This window comes from Seriola lalandi, unplaced genomic scaffold (assembly GCF_002814215.2).
Source record: "Seriola lalandi dorsalis isolate HSWRI2012SDOR001 ecotype SW California unplaced genomic scaffold, Sedor1 jcf7180002054574, whole genome shotgun sequence".
Taxonomy (NCBI): domain Eukaryota; kingdom Metazoa; phylum Chordata; class Actinopteri; order Carangiformes; family Carangidae; genus Seriola; species Seriola lalandi.
Genome location: NW_019525127.1, coordinates 450,799 through 475,086, shown reverse-complemented (window position 1 = coordinate 475,086; position 24,288 = coordinate 450,799). Strand labels below are relative to the sequence as shown.

The 24,288-nt window shown below is 40.1% G+C and overlaps 1 protein-coding gene across 1 annotated transcript in view; it reads left to right on the top strand.

The window, feature by feature from the left end:
- LOC111663304 (protein sidekick-1) overlaps positions 1-24,288 on the top strand; it is a 219,891-nt gene that overhangs the window by 85,488 nt on the left and 110,115 nt on the right. The window contains exon 4 of the mRNA XM_023417470.2: positions 1,482-1,629. Within this exon, the coding sequence (XP_023273238.1) occupies positions 1,482-1,629 (148 nt within the window). The remainder of the gene's footprint in view (positions 1-1,481; positions 1,630-24,288) is intronic.

Here is a 24,288-nt window from a genome sequence, read left to right as displayed (position 1 = left end):
ACACACACACACACACACTGGTAAAAAGTGTACACACCATTATAATAAGACCAGTACATGAGCTGTTTTAATGACTGTCTATGAGGAGAAACTAACCATGGGCACACTAACAAGCAGCTTCTCCTTTGAAGTCCAGCAAAAATCACAATCAGTCATCCCTTTTTTTAGTCAAAAATAGAGTCAAAAGTCATTTGGTAATATTTTATTGTTATTAAAAGGAGGGGAAAGAAATGGTCTTCACAATGAATCAGAAATTCTCCTTTCAGATCACGAGTCGCGTGGCATTTTACGAGTCACATGCCCAAGTTGCACGGCAAAACAAATATATTCACAAATTCACATTTCCCTGGAAAAATTCTAAGTTGACTTACAAATGATGATGTACAAGTTGCAAATTAATGGCACAGATACTGATACAGATTTACAAATACTAAACACATCATCTGAGCTGTTGACCAAGCCAATTTGACGGTGCAGACATTAGAGGGAAAAGAGACATGGAGGAAGCTATCTCATGCCACGTCCGGTCCAATGCTCTAGCCACTAGCTTCTGTAACTGTGCAATCTCTAATTCGGCATTCCTTCCATCTCTCTTCCATGTTCCTGGGGTTTACTTTCCATAATCTAAGAAAGAAAAGAAACTGCAGCTCCCATGAAAGTGTGTGGATGAAGCAGTGTGGCTACTTTTGATTATTGTAACTTTAGCTTTTTTTCATGTCTTTAAGATCCACCGGTCCTTTTCATCTCTTTGTCCGGCTGCGAAGCTGTGACATTTAGTCTGCAAAGGTCTCGGATCTGAAAATTGTGTCTAATAAAAGCTGAAAAAAAGAAAAAGAATAGTCATATTATATAAACTAAAATATTATATTGTCTTTAAAAGTATCCAAACATATGAAGTGAGCCACACAACATGTTCTTCTCTGTTCCAAAGCTGTATCTTTGGCTAAAAGCGCTGTTACAACTGTCAGTGCGACCTTGAACTGGGGCGTCTCACTTCTGCAGCAGACGCTGGAAGTTAAAGTTGTTACACCATTCACTTTTATTAAACCTTGTCTGTCCAAGTATAAACTGCTCCACAAAAGAGGAATGGTTTGCAGACAGTTATGAGGAGTCGATGGTCTTTTGATGTCTTTTGAATAAATTGTTTGAACTTATTGTATCCGTTAGCGACCAAGCTTTTTCTCTCTTCAATAAAAGTCATAATTGAATGGAATGATATTCAATCCTGAGAATAAATTGCCAGCTGACAGTAAACGGCAGAGTGAGGAGAAAATACATAGCGGCGCATAGAACCTTTCTTACAGAGTACCACTGGCATTCTCTTGCCCGGCTAGCGCGTTAGCATTTAGTTTTAGTCATCTACAGTATTAGTATTATTACCAACAAACCAACCAACCAGCAAGTTTAATGCTTCTTTTTTAGCTAAATGTAACTTTGGGCACTCATACTCACGCTCTTTTTTTCCTCTCCCTCTTCCCCAGTTTTGGGGAACTTTTCCACCGAGGAGCAGAGAAAGACTGTGACTCAGGGCCGAGCAGCCATCATCAGCACGCCTCCTCTCGCTTCTTCCCCCCGACCCTTAGTCACATGGTTCAAAGACGGACAGAAGATCATCCCCAACAACCGAATGTAGGTGTCTCTTTCATTCCCTGTTCCTGTCTCTCTCCAGCACACGCTCACATTTATATAGGGACTTCTGCAGCAGGAACAAAGCGTGTGTAAAAAAAAAAAAAAACACAGATTGAGATAAAATTTAATTTTACCGTTCTTATCCCTCAGTGGTTTATTAATTAACGTGCTCTAGAAGCACAAAAGTTCTTTTTAATCCTTGCACACCAATTGTTGTGAATAATAAGCCACTTAGATAACTGACCCTTTTCATTAGACATCTGTAAAATAGACTTAGAACATTATCGAGACAAGATAAAACGGATTTTTCAATGAATCACACCTGCAAGGTTATTAAGTAATTTTAGGTGTACCAGGAATGTTCTTTATGTTAATTGTTCAACAGAGATATGAGAGTCCCTGGATGTGTTGTGTAAGCTGTATTTCACAGCCTTTTGTTTAATGCTGTTGTCTGGCTCCTTTTGAAATGCCTGTAATTTGCATATTATTCCTTAGCTGCTACAGCTTTCCTGTCAGTATTGTTATTTAGAAAAATGTTCAAACTGTGTATTAATAATGTAATTATTTCAGACAAAGCAGGGGACTGTGGGTTTGTTGTGAAAGCTTTTCAGAATAGTTCACTATAGATTATCTCAAATTGTTTTAGAATATATACCTGTCTACTCATCAGTGAAAATAGGTGTTGAGATACAGACCTTCAGCGGTTTCATTAGGCTGCTCTGACACTCTGAGATAACTAACTCCCCATTAAGAGCACTCACCCACTGCTCTCCAATGTGTTCTTGAATGAAATTGTCAGTGGCCTTGGTGTACACATAAATGGCCGGACAGCAACTTTTTCACTCCTTTAATGGCAGTCAAAAGGGCTTTTGACAAAGCTTTGTGGAGTCAGGTTACATAAGCAGTGTTTTTTTTTTCTTTTCTTTCGGCTAGACCAGCCACGTGCCAGCACTACACTTGCAAATGTCCATGAATGAGTGAGTGATGAAGTCACACCATTGGTTGGCTGGCTGAGAGTTGGACTTTCCCACTGGCCGTTGCTCTTTCAAAGTGATTTGACGCGAACAGTTTCTATTACATAGTTTCTATTACTATCATCAGCGGTCGCTTGTGGTGGATCTACAACAGTTTTCAACTACTGTATTTCCTCAAATAGCCTTCATTTACCTCAACTGCAGAAGGTAACAGGCGAATTTGAGGCAGGTTTGTATTAGAGGCAGGCCTTTATTTCTAATTCCATCTGTTTGATATATAAAATCGGTCATACCGAGTATGATGCCTTGATCCACTCCCATTTTCCCTGTTAAAGTTCTAAGTAACCATTTCAAATTAAACGCACTCTAGTGTTTCAGTGAACAGAAACCTTTTATTTCTTAACACGGTTTTATTGCTGTGCTGACATGCTACAATATGCATATTGTCTCAATTCCAGTTGTTGGTGTTTGAGATTTTTCTGACCGGCCCACCAACATGGTGGCCCACTGGGATTTCTGTGGGGCTCCTGATGGCCAGTTTGACTATGGAACAGTCTATAGTGCAAACAACATTCAACTCAGGGATGGACTTTTACTGTCAGCATTTATTTACTAATAGATATTGAAGTTTATAAAAAAGTGTTTTGGCACACATACTTATAAGGGGATTTAATTCTGGCATGTTAAATTAGCATTTAAGCTTTTATTTTGTCGTGTATGATCACATCCCCCATGAGGAAAAGACAAGGCATCAAGAAAGAAATTCCGCCCTGTCCAGCCATATACGAGGTTTTTACCTTGTCTTGTTATTTTTGTCATTAGTTCCCATCAATTTTGACTTTGCTTTTTAATTTGAAAGAACATGGAAAGGGGCTCTCCTGTTAACTTAATGGGGCTTCATTGAGTGTGGTTTAATGACAGTGGACTGCAATTATTTTGCTGCTGAAGACTCAGCCTGCATTGAAGGTGTTTACTGTTAGAGCATCACCACTACACTGCATTAGCCTCCTTAAACTGTACTCCCTGCTGCTATCCATTAAAAACAGAAAACAGGGAGTCCTTTGTTCTACTTACTTTTCCTGATTGTTTCATGACAACAGCCTATTTACATATTTTAATAAGCATACAGTATATCCTGTAGATGAATGTGACAAAAGAAGCTTTCAAAACCGGCGAGATAAAGTCTGCAAAAGACTGAATGTTACCCTCGTCACCGTCACCCCTTCTCAATGTCACACACCACAAATAAGAGCAGCACTGGCAATTAAAAACAAATATATAAATAGATAAATACATGATTGACATTATGCTGCCAAAGTGAACCAGAAAACTCTTCCTGTCACATCCATCCTTTAATGGACACTTCCATCCATATCAAAGTAGCACTGACGAAAGGGCATAAAAAGCAGCCAAGGCGCCATTTACCTCGCCCAGGTCCTTCTGTAACACTCTGAAGTGGTCCAAGGGCCCATGATAAGTCCGAGTGAGAGTCCAGTTGCTCTGAGCTGCTACAGAGGCTGTAGACTTGGGGTATGGTTGAAAATGATTTGTTTTATCACACGAAAAGGTTTATAAACGTTTGTAGTTATTACAAAAGGTCACACTTGACGATAGGGTGAAAAGCTAGCTGCCACAGAGAGGAGCAAACACCATCGTCATTTGAACACGGGGATAACGTTGCACATTTTTCTGGACGGTAGATTGTGTTCGACCATCCGACAAACACTTTTGTTGGAATATACTGGCACCTTGCCAAGACCGGTACCTGGTCTTGCTTTAAGACTGACATGGGCCTGTGGGTCATAATTCTTGCTAGAGTTATTCTGTATATATATTATCATACATATTATTCGTCAATTTAAAATTGAGCCTGACAGGAATGGAATTCTTACAAGAGGCTGTAGATCCTTGTTCATATGAGCATAAAGGACAAACTACCACGAAATGTCTTATATCTATTTGCCAGGACCAACTTCAACTTTGACTTCAGCTTTACCACAAAGTTTGTTACACAAGCAAAAAGCAGTATGATTACGTTAAGCGGTAGGGATCTGTTCTGGAAGCTGCACATCCAGAACCGAAAATAACAGGAGTCAGCAGACAGATGAGTTGTCACATAATTATGGCAAAAGAGCAAAACATATGGAATTAATAGTGAAAGCATAAAAGATAATGAATGTTGAGTTGACGCTGAAGTAGCTGCAGAGATTGCAGAGTAAGCACTGATGTAACAGTTGCTGCAGTAGGTTAGCGCAGCATTTAAAACACAATATGATTTGACAGTGAGCAATCGGCTGTCACAGTTTGGCAGGTGCACTCAGCTGAGCAGTCAGCTGAAGGGTTTGGCCCTCTGATCATAACACAGATGACACTGTGGCCTGTTACTGGAGCCAGTACATGTAACTAATGTAGTTACGTTGGCTCCATTTCTCTTTGCCCGTCATTTTGATTAAGATGAAGAGTCCATGCATTTTATTAAGATAACATTAAATTCAGGTATTCCATCAGCTATTTATTGCAATCAGAATCGGTTTCTACTGAATACTTGACTGCCTCTACTAAAGTCGTAAGAAATTAACACATGTTCATGAAATACAATCTCTGTGACATTCTGGGAATAGAAAGTAGAGGTGCTATTTCACACAGCACAGGTCTTACCCTTTCATGCAGGAGACATTTTGTTTGGACCATATGCAAATTTTATGCAGAGAGACGGAGACATGTCGCCCCTAATATTTGATATAAATCATTTGTCCACCTCATCTTTAAGTCTATGCAGTGTCCATGACAAATTGGACACAGACAGAGAAAGATTCAGCAGTCAGTATTTCACTTGTTACACCACAAACAGCTGGCACAGCTACACATCAGACCATTAAATTAATCAGCAAGAAAATTTCACTCTGACAATCAATGTTCCAGCTAAAACCTTTGACAGTTGATTACAGGCTCAGAGTTTGGGTAGAAACGACACACTACTGTATAACTGGATGTCATTTCTGGTGCTAGCAACCTAATTTCAGACAGCAAACCAGTGAGTTGCCACAGCACATGAAAGTTGTTTTTACCAAACAAAGCCTGATGGCTGCAGATTGTCTGTTGATTTGTCTTAAATATGAATTAATTATACCTGTTTTCAACATTAGTATTTCATCTGATTTATGTTGAAAATGGAAAATAGAATCTGAACCTCTCTGATCATAACAATTTTCATTTATTCTTGTAATTATGCTTTTTTTTGTTCCTTTTAGAGTATCTGCAGTTTAATGTTCCTTTAGTTAGACAAGACTCATTGGGGGCTGATAAAACCAAACCTCCAAAGTAAGAAACAGACTGAATCAACTAAGCTTTAACAAAAGATCTATCCAAAGACTACTAAATGCACACCACACAGCAGTTGTAAATCGAAAAATGTTCACACTGTCTAGATAACTTTACAATGGCAGTACTCAGCTGCTGATGACCATTTTGAACCTTTTGATATCAAGTCTGTGCAGAAAAAAAGGGAGAAAATAAAAAGTTAACAGAAGTTTATGAGAAGCCTTTGCTCCCTATTGATTTCTTAAATCCTATTACAAAGCGGGATACACTCTTCAGCACAGTGACATTGGCAAATTGTTTGGGCTGAGGCGACCTGATTGGTGTGCAACTTTTGAGCAGCGAGTTTGTCTAAAATTCAAGGCTGTCGCACCAATAACCTGTATCCATGGCAACAAGATAAAAATGACAGCTGGTTCTGTCAGTTGTGGTGTCTGGTCATAGTAATATATTTTGTGATAGAAGAAGTAATTTCAATGATATTGTTAGGTAGATAAAACGTAGGGAGTAACATTTCATTCTCATAATGACAGATTTTAGTTTTTACCTTTTCTTTCTTTTTCTGCTCTTCAAAAAAAAAAAAGAGAGAGAGAGAGAGAGAGAGAAAGACACCTGTACAAGAAGTGAATGTCACTACTTAATTTTCAGGTATTAATACAATCTGGAAAAAAAGAATTATCTCTGCATTGTGAGATGAAATATTCTGATTTGCTTGCACCCCACATACACACACTGTGATGAAGATTCATGCATAATTCTTCCTTTGAACCTTCATAGAAAGACTAATTTGCACCTTTCTTCACAGCTCCTCTCTTGTCTCAACAAGACATGTCTTCCTCTCCCATTCCTCCTCTCACCTCCCTGCTCCGTCTCCCACTCCTACTTTTCTGCCTCTAAATTATTCTTTATATTGCTTTGTTCTCTCGGTTGGCTCTCACTCTCTGTCTCTTTTACAGTCATTATCATGCTACAGGATATAGTGTTATACAGAACCCATAAACTTCTGTTCCTGAATAAACTGCTTAACTGCTGTGGTGTATGCACACAAACACACACACACATGCGCACACAATCTGTCTCTCCAGACCAATCTCAGTTGCGTCTACCTGGCTCGAATGTCTCTGCGTGCGCTCATGCGTGTCAAAGCGAGTGCAGTGAATATTTGCACGGCTCTGCGTGTGTAACGGTGTGTGTGTATGCGTTCGTGTTTGTGTGCGAGGTTACGCTGGCTGATCCTGCGGTCCGGTGAGACAGGGCCAGATGGTGCCTGGCGGTTGGCTGTCTTCGTGGTGACCGAGCTGATGATGTCGTTTATGAAGTTTATTGATCCGATATGCATCACTCCCAGAGTCCCCAGCCCCATCTCGCTGTCTGTCTTTCTGCCTGTCCCACCGCTCTCAATTTATGTCCATGTGCCTGCCCCTAACCCCATTCTGCATAACCAGCACACACACAGTCTTCAGTCCCTGTGTGTGTCTACCCTCCCCCTCTACACATACACACACACATCCTGTCTGTCTATGAACATTCCCAAATTCCCCAGCCCTCAAAATACTGGCCAGCAAAGAACTTACAAGCTGTCACTTCCCACACTCTCTAATCTAATGGAGCCCTTACTCTCTGCCCCCTCCATCTTCCCCCTTCATGCTGCTCTGCCATCTCTCTGATTTGCTACCTCTCTCCTTCCCCCCACAAAATGTTTTTCTTCCTTTCATCCTTCCATTTTCACATGGACTGTGAACTTCAGATATATTGAGTCTGTTTTCGTCTCTACTGTCCAGTAGCAGTCAAAACAACTTTGAGACAGTGCTGTCACCTCAGCGCTGTTGATGCTGATATATATTTTAGCAGTGACCTGCAGCCCAGGTCGAGAAGAGCTAACTGCTGGTTTTAATTAGCTCTGAGGCCTGTGGCAGATGGACGTGAAATGACTCTGATAGCCAGCAGCTTCAAGAGGACAACCAGGCTGCGGAGAATTAGAACTCTCCTTTCTTCTTCCATCGGGGACACAGGGAGCCCAGACTGATCAAATAAAGGCAGTGATCTATGCAGAAGCATGGCTGGGCGGACAGTGAATATTTCAGTTTCTTGTTGCCGGGGAGTCGAGTGGTGCGGATAGCACTATTGTCACAGGTGGTCAGTGTCAGGACAGGGCATGATGGGAAATATTTGTCCTCATAGACCTACCCTAAGCAGCCATATGCTGTGGAGGAGTGTGTCTGTGTGTCTCGACATTCATTCATTTTAATTTGTCAAACACCACTTTAACAGAGGTAACAGAGGGAGCGATTCATTATTTTGCCTCTTTCCATCACACACGCACTCAGCAGAGGTCTGAACAGAAGGAACTTTCTCGCTGTCTGAACTTTGCGAGCAGATGTTGTGTGTGTTTGTGTCTGCCAGCGTGCATACACATGCGTGTGTGTGTGTTAGACAAACAAGAAGATCAAGAGAAATAGAGCATCATTCGGAAGGAGAGTCAAAGGATGTGTAGGATTAAATCCCACCACATGTTGAAAACACAACCGGCCATTTGAAAGGTCTTCAATCCACCACAGCTCCGCCGCTGTTCATAATGACACAGTTTCTCACGGCAGCCAAAGGGGAGGATCAAAGTGACTGAAAAAGAGGTAGAAGTAGACATGAAAAAAAAAAAGTTACAGGAAATGAATGTGGAGTAAAGAGTTTAAGCTCATCTGAATCCATTGTGTCTGGAACTTAATCTCTGGAGCCACCAGAAGCTTAGATACTGAATGTGACTTTCCTCTCAATGATATGATTTAGTTACTTTTGGGATTACAAAAAAATCCCAGACATGTAGGATTTTAAGACGTATGACTGCTCTAAGCACAGTCATGTGCCAACCATCTTGTATTTCTATGTTCTCTTTGTTAAGGCTTTTACTTCTCTTACATAAACTGACACCGATCAGCCACAACATTAAAACCAGTAACTGGCATTAATGTAGTTGTTGACTGGCGTGTTTATATACGTCCAGCATATTTACCATTCAAGTTTTCAATTTGTATCAAGCAGCGAAGAGGTTGTAGCATGACGTGTTTCAGTCTGTTTTCCTTACATGGCATTGCACATTCTTCGATGTGACTATTGCACATGCTCACATCACAATGACGATGCTGAAACAATATATTGTGCAGCCCTAATTCATATCCTTGTTTACCTGATATTCACACTATCCTGTTTGTTCATCTACTATATGTTGGTGTAGTTCTGTCTTTAATTCTGAGGCATTCAGCAAATCTATCATTTATGCACGAACGTTACATCTGCTGCAGAAACATTCGATTTTATTTCAGCATAACTTGTGAACAGGAAATGCTGTCTGCATATACAAACACGTACTCAGGATACTTTACCTAATCGGTAAACAAAGATAAATCCAAAACCAAATCAAAGTTTCTCCACATATTTGCACTCACATAGAAGTTCAGAAAACTTGTTGCCTTGGTTTGTAGTATGTTGTCAGTTACAGTCTCACAACTAGTTAAATTATTGTAATATTTCTTCATTAGCTACCCGAGCAGCCTGTAGCAGTCTATGTGATGAACAGGCTAAAGTTACCACCCTGACTTGCTCGGCAACAAATGTCCATGTATGTCTTCATTTACTGTGCAGCTCTGCCAGAACAGTATTTGAATCCTGCGTATTAATGCCATGTATAAACTAGACAGCTTTCTAGAAAATATTAAAATCATAGACAGAATCTGGCCGGGGTTTTCTTTTGGGAACTATGATGCTGTTGTCTTTTTAGAATTACTTTTAATTGACAGCTCAAATAAGGCTTGTTATGAGTAATTGTTATTGTTACAGTTTGTTGACTTTTAAAATGGAACAAGAGGAAATATCAACTGTACATAAGCCTAACATCTACCTGAACAAGAAGTTGTGTTAAAGTTAATTGCCTTTTTGTCACTAATAGTAGTGGGCACTGGCTGAAAGCTACATCTGTGTGATATGAATGAACAAACAGCATTTTGAATTCACCATTTAACATTTCTACATTGATTAATTATAGGGAGAAAAAAAAAAAAGACAGGACATGAAGCAACAGGAATTCTTTTTTGACGCCTGCCTGAACTTAATATTTTCCAATTTACCTCTCCTCCCATTCCATGCCTGCTCTCCTCTTTTCCTTCCCTTCTCTCCATCCTGTTCCATAATTGAATTGCTCCTTTGGTCCTCTAATGTGGTGGCAAATAACAGAATGAAAATTCTCCACTGTAAACTCTTCCATTTCCACTTCGATGTCTTACCTCTCTCTACATTTCAATAGACATTTGTCTGTTGCTCTGTCTCTCTCTTGTTTGCTTCTCATTCTTGCCCTCCCTCTCACTTTGTCTTCTTTCTTGTCAGTCTTAGCGGTTGTTGATCACAGTTCAAAGGAGAAATGGTGATCCTGGTATTCCTCCGCTCACCTTCAGCTCACCTCCGGTCTCAAACAGAAATTCTGTATAGATTTTATGAGTGTAAGATTGTAGCACAGATGTGGAAATTGATTTGGCTTGTTGTTGTTTCTATGTTGGTGTGTTTTTGGTGTTTGGTGTCGCCTGAAAACAATTATTAACCGGTGGAACTAATTGGCCTAATTGGCCTATGAGGGCAGCAAAGTCTGAAGTTAATACACTTCAGTCAGAGACACTTGTATCAAGGGCCTGACCACTTTGGTAATTGGTTAGACAGTTAAGTTTGGCTGAAAGGAGTCTGCTGTCAAACAGTCAGAGCAGCATTCTGACCTTTGCAATTTGAAATTGTGAACTTAAAAACGAGTGAAAGGACTAATGGAAACACGTGAATTTCTGAAAAACTCTCAAATGACACAAAGAATTTTTGCAAAAGTGACATGGAAACACTTTTTTCACTTTCAAGTCGTGGCGGCTGCCGTTTCGTGCCCCAGGCAGCCAGTTCCAACCGAGAAGCAGACTGTTGCTGAAGACTGACACTGTTGTCACGTTTAATTGGAAAGATATCGCAAGAGAGGAAAAGCCAGATTTATTCGTATACCATAACTCACTGGAAAAACAGACCATTCGCAATTACATTTTGTCAACTTTTCTAAATAATCACTTATATTTTGCACCAAATTGCAATGGAAAGTGCATTGGTATATTACAAGCTTCCAAACAGACAAATCTATTCACAAAGCACATATCTTGGATTGTATTTCATTGTTGTATAATTACTTGCTCCCACGACCTCAGACCCTTGGATTATGTTGATGCAGGGCTGTTCTCAGTCTGTACACCCACTTATGAATTATGTTTATGACCTACCTATCGCCTTGGGGGCACAATGTGTCTGTGTTGATACAGTTTGAGTCACGAGTAGTTTGTTTTCTACCTGACAGCAGAGAGTGTCACCAGGAGAGCTTAATGGGTGTGGAGGTTACTAACCTGTAATTAGATAATAGAATAATCTGAAACTCTTGTTTTATTTTAGCAGAAAGGTTAAAACCTTGACATTGTCCGTGTGTGTGTGTGTTTACATGCAGCATATCTGAGCAAACATGCATAATGTATTCAGTTGGTGTTTACTAACCCTTTGTATACATTTGTAATCAACACTGTAAATAATAGGCAAAAGGATTTTCTATCTGTAGACTTCTTCTCAGTTTTAATGTCCTTCTCTTTGTATCTAATTTAGGTCCACTGTCATACATTTTATCTGCTTTCAAAAGACTGGTTGTTGCTAAAAATTGGCTAGAGGCGACTTGTTCTACCACCACACTATTATGCATGAATTTTGCAGTAAAGAAATCAGATGACTTGTTTAATTTTTAATATTATCACTGTACTGCGTGGGGGGTGGGGGAGCGACACATGTGGCAAAGGGAGACAGGGAACAAGGGGTTGCTTTAATTGCATTGCATTTTCTGGTAATATTATTCATTGTCAAGGTGGAGTGGGATAGAATTGCATTATGAAGACAGCACTTTAGGGCCTGCCGTCGGACTATGAATATTCATTACTTATTCTGCCAAAAGCAATTTGTTGTAGCTTTGTTTAAAACTGTTGATGTGTTTCCCAAAGTCTGTAGGCTATAAGTAGACCAACATGTATGCCACAAGGTAAAAACATTGTGTTTTAATAAATTACATTTTCTCCCCTATCTTGACACAGAATTGGGTGGATGTCTTAGAGTTGATAGCAGCATTATTTTACGACCTCAGCTCGCAGTCAGATCTATCTGTTGTTTGCTGAGATAACAGCCTCGATGTCTGGCTGGATATATCAGGTGAATTTGAGACTCTCTCTCATTTGTCCTTAACTTGTGTCCTTTACTTGTAACTGTGTTCCAAATTTGCTGTCCTCTTCCAGTCACATTTCTCAAACAACTAAGGTAAAAAGAAAACTTTTTCCTCTTTCTTTTTTTTTTAAAAGTAGATAGTAGAAAAGACATTAACTCTGAGGCTGTACTTAATGACTCTCCCAAATGACAGAGGCTTACCCTGCCTCACACACTCAAGGGAGGGAGAAAAAGCAGCAGGAGAGGGAATAGGAGGGGTAGGAACAAAAAGCTCCCTAAACTGCAGGAGTGCGACAAAGATGATTGCATCGCAGTTTCAAAATATGTTCCTATTTACTACCATGATTTTAGTTTCCTTTTACATATTTGAATTATACTAGACTAATTATTCTATTTGTTTTTGTTCCTGTAGCAACAAATGAATACTTTATGCACTGTAACAAGCCCTAATGGGCCACCGTTTACATTTTCTAAGACCCCTGGCCCTGGTGATAAAATGCTATCTGTATCTGGATATCTGCATAAAACAAAACATATGCTAATGTAGGATGTAAACACACGTGGCACACATTACCATAGAAGTGTCACTGAATTTACAATGCCTCGCATTTTGATCTCAGACACACTCATCTACAGTAGGTGTATGCAGTTCATTTTGTGTTATTCAGCTCTGTGAAGAAGTACCACTCGCAGTGCACAAGCATCATGACTCATTCTGAAGTTTGCCATCCACTCAGCTTCACAGTGACTCCGGCATGATCCGGGTACAGTAGTAGCATTCACAGCGGCTGCAAACCCCTTTTCCTGGAGAAAAAACGACCAGCCTGTCTTTTCTCTCTCCTCCTACAACGCTGATCTGTTCTGCCTCAAATGGAAGGTAAATACCTGCCGTCCTATCCCACGTCAAATGACCCCTTACATCATCATGTTTGTTATTAGCCGTGCCATCAGCATGGCTCTAGGGATGGAATTCTGTTGGTGGGTGAACCACTTTGGTCCAGACTGAAAAATCTCAGCAACTACTGGATGCATTCACATTGAATTTTCATACAGACATCCAAGGGCCACACAGGCTGAACACTACTACAGATTCCTTGACCGTTCCTCTAGTGCCAACAGCAGGCTGACTTTCATGGTTAAGACTGAAATGTCTTGTGAGCTGCTGTATGGACTGCAATGAAATTTCTTGACAAACAGCAGATGGATGCCCAAAGGATTAGTCCAGTGACTTTGCTGATCCCCAGACTTTGAAGACTGATTTTGACAACGTTTTGATGGTCAGACTTTGGTACAGATATTAATGCCCCCCTGAGACATGATGATTACTTTGGCAATGCCTTAACTTTTCATCTAGTGACACTATCTCGTCAAAAACTAGATTTGTCCAATACTTTGGTTATGACTATATACCTGCAAAACTATTGACATTCCCATCATCCTCAGCTGCATTTTATTGCTATTTAACAAATATTAGCATGCTAACATGCTAAACTAAGATGGTGAACATGTGAAACACTATACCTGCTAAACATCTGCACGTTAGCATTATCTTTGTGAGCGTGTTAGCTTGCTAAAGTTAGCGTTTAGCTCAAGACACCGCTGTCCCTCACATGTCTATAGACTGTAAGTCTTGTATCCTTGCATCCAGTCAGAGTGCAGACAAAAATGTTCACAGATACCTGTTGATAAACATGGGCTGTGATCTCATTTTAATACCAGGTGGAAATTTAGCTCTAATTCCTCTACATGTACAACTCCATTACGCTTTAACCTTTTTACATGTTTGTAAGTTCCCCCGTGTGTGTAAGCTCCTGGGATCTGCAGTAAGTGATTCTCTGCTCATCTATTTCTGTCTGCCATCGAGCAGCTGCTTCTGTCTGAACTGATCACTCAAAGAGAGGCAGGAGAGAGAGAGAGAGAGAGAGACAGAGAGAGAGAGAGAGAGAGAGAGAGTGTGGCTTTTGGTGAGTGTGTGTTAAATTTGTGTGTCCAGCCTGCATAGCTTGTGCTGATGATGATTCATTTTATGGATGTGGATATTTGAAAGGTGCAGTGTTTTTTTTTTGTCTATATCTGATTTGTCCTTTTTTCCTCTTTCTCCACCTCCCTTCATCTTGTCTTTCTCCCTACTGGTGTCTCCCTGCCTATATCCTATGTCATATCAAAAATCATTATTTCCCCATTACAGTCTGAACCAACACATTCCCACCTGCCAGCTTGTGTGTGTGCATGTTTGAGCGTGTCCTCTGTCTAAAGTCGTTAAATATTCTAAAGACAGAGACCTCTTTTAATTATCCACTAATCACACTTTTAATTACCTGCCACACACACACATCCATCACTGACCAGATTGCGCACACATGCACGCAGACCCTGCGCACACACAAACACACACACACACACACACACACACACACACACACACACACCTGCCATTGGAAAGAGTTCTTAACCTATCGACAAAACAGAGAGAGGGAAAGCAAAAGTGCAAATTAATAAGAGAGAGAGTGAGACACGGAGCAGTGAGGAGCAACTGTTAGTGGGTGACAGGTGATTACCGCTGAAGAAACCACAAAACAAATGAATAAACAAATTAAGGAAATGCAAAATTGGTTGTAAATGCAAACACAATTCTCGCAAGAAATTATCTACGTGCATTTCTGTTCACCATCCTCCACAATGTATATTTCCTAAGGTAAACATCCAGCCAGAGTAAAAAGACACAATGTTGATTGACTGGTTAATATCAGAGCCATAAGATGACATCTTCAAAATCTGAGAGTTGGATCAATAACCAGAAGGTCACAAGTTTCTTTTCTCTAAGACACAAATAAAGGCAAAATTTTAGCACGTCCTGCTCTCGGGAAATTATACTGTGCTCCAACCTCTCTGCTCATGTATTCTCGTGGGAGTTTTGTGTTTATGACTTGGGGGCTTATGTCAAGAAATAAATGTGTTCACAGTGTGACCTGCTGTCCTCTGTTTTTAGTTCAAACACTTAGCTATCCATCCTTAATGTAAAAAACTCTTATTTTCTCTCTTACACTTCCACTTTCTAAGTTTTCACTGCTAGGTCGTGTTATAAGATTCCTGTTCGTTATTATCACCTTGGCTCAGATAATTACAGTGTACTTTAACCAATACACATTCACTCACACATGCAAACAAATGTACTCATGTAGTGTAAAACACACACACACACCAACAGGCTCATACACATTGTTCACACTCATGTAGGTCTCTAATTTTGTGCTGCCACAGAACCAGAACCATTCGCAATGACATTTTACGTCAGCTGTCCGTTTTGCACTTGCGCCTCTTGAGCTATTTTCTGGCTCCAAGCAAACCTGCTTCCGCCAAAGTGGGTGGAGTTGCAGCTGAGGTAGTTTCTTATGCCGAGCAGGTGGCATACTGCAATGTAGGTACCTCTCTAGCATGAAATTGAGCTTGCGTTTCTGCCTGCTATCACAAAATGCAAGTGTAAAGAAGAATCCTTGTTGCTTTATTTATCGAGTTGTGCACAGTAGCTTCTCAAAAACTCCCTGCCATGTATTTCATTTAGAACACTTAAATAGGTATTAAATACACATCACATGGTTAGATTAATGGGAAAGGCTCCCCAAAATACACACACATACACACACACACACATATGCTGCCCTATACCGGCTGCAATGTACCCATCGTTCTATTTAGTCATTTCAATACATGTACAGTATGTGTCCTCAGTTTCTATTTACAGATTCCAGACAGTCTCTGTCACCCTGGTTCTTATAGAAGGAACAGGTAATGGTGAGTGATGCATTCACTGACAGTGTAGCTGCAGGGTTTATGCACATTACGAGATCTATGAAAGCAAGTGTGTGTGTGTGTGTGTGTGTGTGTGTGTGTGTGTGTGTGTGGTTGTGTTTGTTATAGAATAATGTAGATTAAAATGTTTTAACCTGTAGGCAGAATCGTTTTTTTTTTCATTGTATTGATTTCCTATCACCATGGTGACAAGAGTATCAGTTAAAAACCCTTGTTTTACAGGACATGCTGTAACGGTGTGGTTGTGTTGGCGTTGATAATAAAGCAGAGACAGACTCCATACTGCTGTTACTGACCTTTAAAGCTACAGGAAGCAATTTGTCGACATTTATAGAGCAATATGTGACTGTGTTTTAACAAATTATCAGTGTGATCCTGTGTATACAAATTTACACAGACACACACACACACACACACACACACACACACACACACACACACACAGACACACACACACACACACACACACACACTTTTAAATGAGGGTTCAGTGATATGAAGATGTACAGTAACCTGTGAGATGATGGACATTTATCAGCTGTCAAAGATCTGCTATATCATTTATACCGAGGTAGCTATCCCTTTAATATCTCTCGGTGTGACATTGTAGGCAGTTTTACAAATTGATGACCGGACTTCTTTTTGGCGATACTGATCATTTTTTTGATTACCTGATTAATCATTTTCTCTTAAAAAAAAATGTCAGAAAACAGTGGAAATCTCCTGTTGCAATTTCTTCAAATGTCTTGTTGTGTCATAGATATTTTACCATGTTAAGACAAGGAAAAACATCCTGACGTTTGGAAGCTGTAACCAGGAAATTTTTGTAATTTCTTAATCTTGATATTGATTATTGTTCATTTTCTGTTCATCAGCTAATTGTTGTTGCAGCTTTTTCAGTTAGCCAAAAGAATTAGTTCCAGTCACTTTTTCTATGGGTCCATGATTGAGTTTCTAGAAATTTACAGTACAATATCAAGATATATGAAGCAAATCCTACAAGCTGCGCTACACTAAACACACATGGCTCACTCCTCTCACTAAACACCTTATATCCAACCATGTAACCTTGAAAATTTAACACCTGCTGTGTGTCAGCTACAACAACCCATGAAAATAGCCCTTCACTCCAGTAGATAGATTGTAAAAGCAGAATATAAATCGCACTGTCGAAAGTCACACTCTTTATTTCAGGTTCAAACAGTCATATGAACCAGAATTAGAAAATGACAGCTTATATTCAAGTGTGAAGATTAGTGGCTCTGTGTTCAGCTGGTCTCCTTAGCTGAGCAGCTGGGCGAGTGTTTGAGAATAAGGTGTGTTTCGCCATCCGAGAGAACGACAGAGACAGAGCGAGAGAGAGAGAGAGAGAGAGAGAGTGTGAGAGACGGAAAGACAGCAAGAGAAGTCACTGCCAGTTGTGTGGTTAATTGGAAGCAGACATAATTAGTGCTAATTAGGATAATAGCCATTCGTCTAGAGATCCATCCACCTAATGGGACTACAACAGTCACTCAGCTGCGCACAGACACAAAGTCTCACAGTCGTAGTTGTTACCATCCATTCAGCCTCCTTGTTGGAAGAATGCGGTCTGGTACTGCAGCTGTAATGTATTAGCTGTTTTGACAGATATTTGTACCATGGAAAGCAAATGTTTTTCTGTGTGCATTTACATGAATAAGCGCCTGTATGTGTACCAAGAGACAGACAGACAGACAGACAGACAGACAGACAGACAGACGTAAAGTAGCGTTAGAAAGGAAGTGACTCATGGAGCTCCTGTAGCTGAACAAACAGCGGGTGGAGAGAAAAGTGTCCCTCCTCTGTTTACTCAGCATCTATCCCCATCCCTCTCTCCTCTCCTCTCTTCCTGCCTCCATCTCACCCCTGCCCCACTTTGGTTTCCTTTCCTGTTTCGTTGCCTTTCCACTTTTCCCTGCCTGTCCCTCAGGCCATGCCAGGGGACATTAAACAAACCTAGTCTGTCCAGCAGCCTTCTCTTACTCTTTTTTTTCTCTCGCCCGCTCTTACTCTCTCATATACGCACACACACCAATTACTTTCAGACTGCAGGCCTTAGGCTGTGTGGGCACAAGGATACTCCACTATGTGTGTGCGGGCATACACTTCCTGTGTGTTTTATGGAGGACTTATTGGCGGTGGCAACTGGCCAAGCCGGTGTGCAACCACAGAAGAGTCTCCTTTCTGTGTTCGTTTGACCATTTGAAGGAACTGTAAAGGAGATTGAGGAAGCAAGCCTGTGATTTAGGCACTGCGTTAATTACAAGTCACAGAGCTGTAGAGTGTGTAGGGCAGAAGGTAGGGAAATGTTTTCTGAGTCAGTGAAGGGGCTGTTAAAATCTCTCACAAACACATTAGTGTTCATTACTGTTGTAACCTCTACCATCTTTCTTTTTTTTTTTTCTCCCTCTCTTTCGCCCCCTCCTCATGGGACTCATGCAGTCACATATACAAGCTGTATTTCTCTGAGAGAAAAAATCATCAAGATTCATCAAGCAGAACTAGGACATTAACAGTGAATAACTTTAGATTGGGTTGTGAGTTATTAATAAGGTGTGGACAGAAATGGAAATGCATTTTTGACATGAGAGAGGATTGAGTTGTACACTCCCAAAAGTGTCTAATCCTCATATATTCAGCCTCTTGGACAGATGATTAGCTGTTACAGTGGCATCTCTTATCACTTTTATGCCAATGATATTCAGTATTATTGCTCTTTTACACCTGATGAGTTTAACAAATTGTCAATTTAAAATGAATGTTTTTGATGCCATCATGATTTGGATGGCTGACAACTGCCTTCAGTTTAATGCAAATAAGACAGAAGCTTATAATTTATCCTGAAAACTTAATTCCAAACATCAAAAAGTATATGGGGTTGTTAAATTTTTGTGTTCAGCATGACATTGTGAAATTTAGGTGTCGTTTTTGATTAATCTCTGTCTTTTGATAATCATCTCAGTCAGCTCACACACGTGGTGACCAAGGTTAAGATGGAGATGATTATTCATGCTTTTATTTCTTCTTGTTTCGATTATTGTAACCTCCTCTTTACTTCTTTGAACCACATCCAAACTGTCCAAAATACAGCTGCTTGGTTTTTTAGAAGTGACAACAGATCAATTGTATCCGCTCTGCACTGGCTTCCAATCAAATTCCACACCCATTTTAAAATACCGGTGCTCACCTTTAGTGTGAAACACCCCAGTATATAACTGACCTCCTCCTCCGCTGTGCGACCGGGTCTTCTGAACAACAATTACTGGCTGTTCCTCAAACCCACTATAAAACCAGAGGTGATTGTGCTTTTCAAGTTGTTGCACCCAATTTATGGATTACCCTCCCCTTGGTGTTGCGACTGCCGTGACATTCTTCATGAGGCAGCTAAAATCGCTTTTATTTGACCCGACTCTTGGTTAGTCTGTCTGAATAGCTGCTCCATTTTATCTATTGCTTTTTGTTGGCTTATTTCTGTGTTCTGAACTTCTGTATTTTTTTATGTGTCTCTGTCCTCATTTGTTCATTGTTGCTGTGATTATAACTTGTCAGCCCTGAGCTGTATGTTTCCATTGCTGTTTTTAATATCATTTTTTAATAGTGTATTTTTGGTGCTACACAAATAAACTTTCTTTACTTACTTACATTTGGTCTGAGACTGCAGCGTCTATGGGTTAGTGGAGGGGGGGGGGGGCACGGTTTTTTAGCATATACTCACCAGGTTCTTTTTTGATTTAGTTAACTATGTACATAAGTAAAAAAAAAAATATCAAGATACATTCATCTTTCTTACTGTTACTTAGAATGTGGTCAGGAGTCAACTTCACTTAAGCAACCATGTACACATTCGGCCTTGGTCACCGCTTAGCGGGGAGCTCCGAAACGCCAGCAGTGCAGCAGTTTGTCCGTCCATCTCCACCTCACTGTGCACTTAAACTTTTGCAACAAATTTTTCCCAGTTGCCAAAAATCAGAAGGTTTTATGTTGCCCCTGAATTTGCTGCATGCTGCTCTGATTCATTAGTACAAAGCAAACGCACAGTTTGATCAGTCAATTGCCTGCTGAACTCAACTAGACAGCCCTTAGTTTAGCCACTAGATGATGGTCTCTCCTTAAAAACAGAGCTCTAGTTGTGTGAATTCGTGTAATAATTTCTTCTGATGTAAGCAAAGATACTATTAATGTCACACTAGGCATGGAAACTTTAATACACTGTGAGAAACCCTGGACTGTTTGTGTAAGAAATCTACAACAAGCTACAACATACAGTGATATTCTAGACAATAGCACACTTTCAACTTTGGTCCCAGTCTGGAGTTGATGAACTGGCCTGTACTGAGCAATGACCTCAACCCCATCCAGCACCTTTAGGATGAACTGGAACATCGACTGGGAGCCACCACTTATTAGCATCACTGACCGGCCTCTTTTGCTTTTGTCGCTGAATCAGAGCAAATCTCTGCAGTCAGGTTTCAGTCTTTTGGAAAAGCTTTTGTGGCAGCTTATTAATGACTATAGTTTTGTAATGAGATGTTCAGTAATCCAGGGCTGCAACTAATGATTGATTTCATTCTCAAATAACTTACCATGTAATTAATTAATCGTCTTGACCATAAAATATCAGAAAATAGTAGCTGTGTAATTACATTCTAGTGTCTATATCTTTGTTTGGGTGTCCACATAATTTTGGCCTTGTGCTTTGGGTGCTGCCGGAGGTTGGGTGCATGTAGGTCTGATTGTGTGGCTCTGAATGTGCCAACCATGAATGTGGAGTGTTTCCTTGTTATGATTTTAATGTCATCCAAAATGTTTTGGCCATGATTTGAATTGAGATAGACCAAAGCCAGGCCTTCTAAATAGTTGATGCACATTTTTAATGCATCAGCAGCCGGCTCCCATTATTTCTTCTCATTTGGTTCAGCTCCAACAGGCTTATTATTGTGATGTGGAGTTATTTGGTCGATGTTTTGTTTTCTGCCTTTTGTTTGTCACAAGATAAAAGGGTAGCAGACATTTTGTGTTATAAGTGTTTGAGGGATTTATTAAGAACAAGTATGGAACAAGTGCTGAAGCTCACTTAATTACTCTAGCAGCAGGGATGCCTATGACAGTCCAGCTATATCACCCTGCTTAGAAGCAGCTACAGCAATACTAAATGTAGTATAAGTCGTATAATATTAGGATTCATAATGGGCCTCATTCACAATCGGTGATGAAACTGTGCGTATGAATGGGATTCACCGATATTTTCTCACCTGAATTTGGCAAACCTTTCATCCTCATCTGTTTTGTCATAATTAAAATATTCAACCATGAAAACTTAGTGTCCCAGGCATAGCTTAAAAGGAGTGTATGTCCATATTGAAACAGTTTTGTTTTTCATTCAGGCTCGCCATTAATGCAGCATCTCTGATGGTAGGTTAAAATGCCTAATTTTAAAACAGCAAGTTGAATACTACTGTCAGACATAACAAGCTTTTCCATGTTGGACATGTTCCTAATTTGAAGCCACTAGTACAACCACAGAGTAATGTACTGTTTCTGGAGAATAGCTACATCTTTCTGAAGCAAATGAAATGCACAACACTTCAAAACAGGCGCTTATTTATTAGTAGTCCAATAATTGTTTCACTGTTTTACTAATGTATTCTAATGTCCTTCATGGCTGTGTTTTGGACAACCTCGTCGGTCACCATGCGCACATAGCAACGAGTTTCCTGGGCTGTGCTTTGGCTGGCAGCCGGGAGTGAGAGGCTGACAGCGCATCATCCTCCAATCCAGCATCATTTGGGCCTACAATTAAATTTTAAAGTTCTCTTTGCAATGCTTATTCATTTGAATAAAATGTAAATGAATCCTGCTCATTCATTAGCCTACAAAAAGACAGGCAAGTGCAAACATTTTACAGTTGAGTGTCATCACTCAGAGGTGTTCCACTTAAGGATGTTTGCCCAATAACTGCAGCGATTCTCCCATCTTGAGCTGACAGATCAGATTTTTTTCCTTTTGGTCTGTTATTCGATTTTTTTTTTTTTTGCATCAACTTTAATATTAAACCTTATCTCGGAGGGGGGACACAGTGTGCACCACCTTGGTTATTGCAGCCCAAGCCTCATTTTTTTTAAACATTGTGACTCCTGCGGAAACACTTTGGAAAAGTTTCCCTTTTCTGGCCTCCATCTCTGACACCATCGTTTCAATTTCTGTAGTTGTGAAATTCTTCTGCTGTTTTGCTTTAGCAGCCATGCTACCAAAACAGCATAAGTGTATTTCCTTATATAGACAAATGTGGCCGTGGCAGTTTGCTGATTGTGGACACGTGGCTCACAATTTAGAATGAATTTTATTCACTAACGTGTGTCATGAATCTTACAATAATTTTGTGTACACCCTTATGAGTGAATGAAAATCCCAGCTTTTAACTTCACAAAGTATCTGGTCTTATTTGAAGCCAGTTTGTTGCGTTGATGAAAATTGTTTTTATAAACCGAATTTGACAGCATCTGATAGGTATGTTGCAAAAAATCAGTTTCAGAGTAACAGCGGGCTTCAATCATTGTTTTACCATTGTTACCCTTTTGTTTTTCACCAGGTATTTATGACAGCGTGAACTGGAAGCATTACTGTGCCTGTACAGTATTGCTATGGGAGAAACAAAATCCCAATTTTTCTTTAGACTTTCTAAAAGAATACTTAATCTTCTCTCTTAAATTTGACACAGAACACACTTCACTGTTAAAGCCAGCAAGCAGGTATTAGATCTGAGAAGTTTCAGTTTTTGATTTAGCCTGTTGGCTTATTTTTCAGTAATCAGAGACTTAAACAAATGTTTTATTTAAAGATAATTTTTTGAGGCAGTGCATTTAGACTGAGCAAGAGGATTAAAGAATATTCAGCAAATATACTGTAAAACAAATCTTCAACCCCAGGCTGTGTTCACAATAGCTTCATTTAAACTGTGCATGGAAAATCACTAAAGCAGTCACTGTCAAGCTACTGGCAGCAGAGTGTCAAGAGTTACTGGCAGTGGTCCAGTTCTCAGTCTTAACTCAGTTAGACTCTTTAATCCCATTACAAAAACAGATCTGTCATATTTTCCAAAACTACATGTAACTGTTGTTGGAAAAGTTAAGTTCTCTTCATTGTTTTTATCTTTTATTTTCACTACCGGGATCATTCCTCTTTTTCCCTCACCCTGTACTCTTACATTACAGTAGTCTACAGCAGCACCTTATATCATCTAAGACTTTCAGCTTCTCCTTGTGCCCAATTTACCCCAAAGCCTCACAAGAGGAACTTTCTGTCAGACATTGCCATCAGCCATGAGGGAGTGCATCCTTTGAAATCAGTGAAAAATACCAGCCTCAACCAAGTGAAGCAACCGAACCGAACCAAGAAACGCAATTCTTGATGGATGACTCATGCATTTATCCTCATGAAGTCCAGTGAAGTTACGGAACAAAGTTTGCACTGTTTCTTCCTGAATTCAAAGTTGTTTTAAAAAAAAAAAAAAAAAAAGCCACATTAAGGGTCTTCAAGTCAATGAAATTAAAACAAAAATACTTCTACTGACAACAATGACTTGTTTTCGTAATGCCTACAGTGATTGGCTTCACTGTGTGTTTTTTATGTCGGCCTTTGTTTGCAGTTGTGCAGATAAAGAAAAAACACAAGCCAAGAAAAGCTATCATAGCACATATTGATGAATACTGTGCAGAAGCTTCCCCGTCCTCTCCGCATTCAGAACAATGCTCTCTCTGCAGCTGAGTTTTATAGTTACCAATTACTTTGGGATAGAGAACACCACACCACAACTCAAGCTGACAGGCAATTTTGAGAGCCGGGATGTTTAAAAAATTTTAATACCTCAGCCCTGTGTAAAGTTTGTAATAAATAACTTTAAGCAGGATTTTTTCAGGTCCACACACACACACACACACACACACAAACAATGTGGCCTTCAGCAGGTATGAGGTATGTACGTTAACTATCAATCAGTCCAACAGAGGATGTATTCATGTGTCCACCGACTTTAACACCAAAGCAAACATCCGCTTTAAACGGCTGATGGGGACAGTGAATGCTCCCGACTGTGCGAAGGTCCGTGTGAGAAGGTGTGTGCATGTATGTATGCGCTGTATGTGTGGGCGGCGGGCTGGCTGGCAACTCGCCTTGGAGACGAAGCTGCCAAAAAGAGCCTGCTGTCTGGACTCGGTTTACAGTGGAGTATCCCTCCTTCTGCCCTGCTGCCACACTCCCCTGCCCTGAGCGTCTG